At 33.2% G+C, this 2,307-nt stretch overlaps 1 protein-coding gene across 1 annotated transcript; it reads left to right on the top strand.

Annotated features, from left to right (window-relative positions):
• Positions 1-408: 408 nt before the first annotated feature.
• On the top strand, positions 409-2,307 carry LOC311248251 (heparan sulfate glucosamine 3-O-sulfotransferase 4-like; the record flags this gene model as incomplete). The annotated part of the gene is made up of 2 exons (XM_084339169.1): positions 409-610; positions 2,221-2,307. Coding segments are annotated over 2 exons (289 nt in total), but the record flags the coding sequence as incomplete, so codon positions are not given.

The following is a 2,307-nucleotide window of genomic DNA, read 5'->3' as shown; positions in this document are numbered from 1 at the left end:
TGTTGTTAGATATGTTGTTAGATATGTTGTTAAATACGTTTTTAGATATGTTGTTGGATATGTTGTTAGATATGTTGTTAGATATGTTGTTAAATACGTTTTTAGATATGTTTTTAGATATGTTGTTAGATATGTTGTTGGATATGTTGTTAGATATGTTGTTAAATAGGTTTTTAGATATGTTTTTAGATATGTTGTTAGATATGTTGTTAGATATGTTTTCTGATACGTTTTTAGATATGTTGTTAGATATGTTGTTAGATACGTTTTTAGATATGTTGTTAGATATGTTGTTAGATATGTTTTTAGATATGTTGTTAGATACATCATTAGATACGCTGCCACACGGTGTAACCCCACGCCTGCCGAGCTGACCTCTCTCTCCGCTGTGCCCTCTCTCCACCCCAGGGACCTGATGCCCTCGACGCTGGAGGGCCAGATCACCATGGAGAAGACACCCAGCTACTTCGTGACCAACCACGCGCCCAAGCGCATCCACACCATGGCGCGCGACATCAAGCTCATCATCGTGGTGCGCAACCCGGTCACCCGGGCCATCTCGGACTACACACAGACCCTGTCCAAGAAGCCCGAGATCCCCACCTTCGAGGTGAATGGATGAATGAATGAATGAATGAATGAATGAATGAATGAATGAATGAATGAATGAATGAATGAATGAATGAATGAATGAATGAATGATTTTATTTCTGTCTTTTCTTTTACAAAGCATAGTAGTAGAACTTCCAAAAAAACAAAACAATTAAATGACCGAAAAGGTGTAGGCTGTAGCCGAGGCTTATAATTGCCTACCCTTTTTACATTACATTACACTATTTAAAAAAAAAAAATACAAAAAAATAAACATAATTCAGTATATAATTTTGCAAAGATTACAAACGTTTCATAGTTTTATGTACAAAACGTATACACATTTATGTTTTATTTCTATTTTTATATATTTTTTTTTCTTTTCTTTTTCCCTTTGTCACTATTTGAACACAGCTATGTTATAGATGAAATATAACCAGGATAATAAGGAGGTTTTATATCATCACCTCATATTTGAATAATTTCTTAAAAGTACGTAGCGAACTACACATGTGTACTTCTTTGTCAAAGCTATTCCATAATGTTGCCCCTTTAACCCTTTCACTGCCACACGACAGAAGGTTAGCCCTTTACTATCACACAACCGACGGCGATGCTCCATCATTAGCATCATTAGCTCCGCAAATGCAATTAGCTCTGCAAATGCGGAGCTAATGATGCTAATGATGGAGCATCGCCGTCGGTTGTGTGATAGTAAAAGGGCTAACCTTCTGTATTGTCACAGTGAAAGGGTTAACCGGCTGTCGTGTGGCAGTGAAAGGGTTAACAGATATACATAAACTTTTTATATTTGTCCTTGCCTTTGCGATATTGAATACACAAGTTCCCCTGAGTCTATATATATATCGGCTCTCTCTCTCTCGTCTGGAACGACTCCCGAGTGCCACTTGGAAGTGAGTGCTTATGTGCTGCTTTGTACAGATTCAGATTCAGATTCAGAGTATTTATTTGCCACATAGAATCATACAATCAGAGTTTCTTCATACACAATCATAATTATCATTCCATGGACAAAAGGAACAGGAAGAAGAATAAATCTTATAGTTACCTGCCCCTTATTCTAAACTAAACAAGTATTTACTTAATGGTCGGCGTACAACCTAATTTACACAAATAATATTTATACCATTATACAAGAAACACAATCCACAGTTAAACAAGAAAACATTTAATAATAATAATAATAATAATAATAATAATAATATAATAATAATCATCATAATCATAATCATAATCATAATCATAATAATAATCATAATCATAATCATAATAATAATATTAATAATATTAATAATAATAATAATAATAATAATAATAATAATAATAATAATAATAATAATAATAATAATAATAATAATAATAATAATAATAATAATAATAATAATAATAATAATAATAATAATAATAATAATAAAGAATAAAGAATACAAAAAAATACAAAAAATAAATGATCTCACTATTCAGATCACATTTGATTTTCATACTGACTAAATATTTTTTTTATAATTTGTTTTGAATTGATAAACACTATTACATCCCTTAAGCTCGCTATGGAGAGAATTCCACATCTTTACACCAATACATTATTATTATTATTATCATCTCCAGGTGCTGGCCTTCAAGAACCGCACGCTGGGCCTCATCGACGCCTCGTGGAGCGCGCTGCGCATCGGCATCTACGCCCTGCACCTGGAG

The sequence above is a fragment of the Notolepis coatsorum genome (genome assembly GCF_963971535.1).
Source record: "Notolepis coatsorum genome assembly, contig: SCAFFOLD_223, whole genome shotgun sequence".
Classification (NCBI taxonomy): domain Eukaryota; kingdom Metazoa; phylum Chordata; class Actinopteri; order Aulopiformes; family Paralepididae; genus Notolepis; species Notolepis coatsorum.
This window is presented reverse-complemented; position numbering and strand designations above follow the sequence as displayed.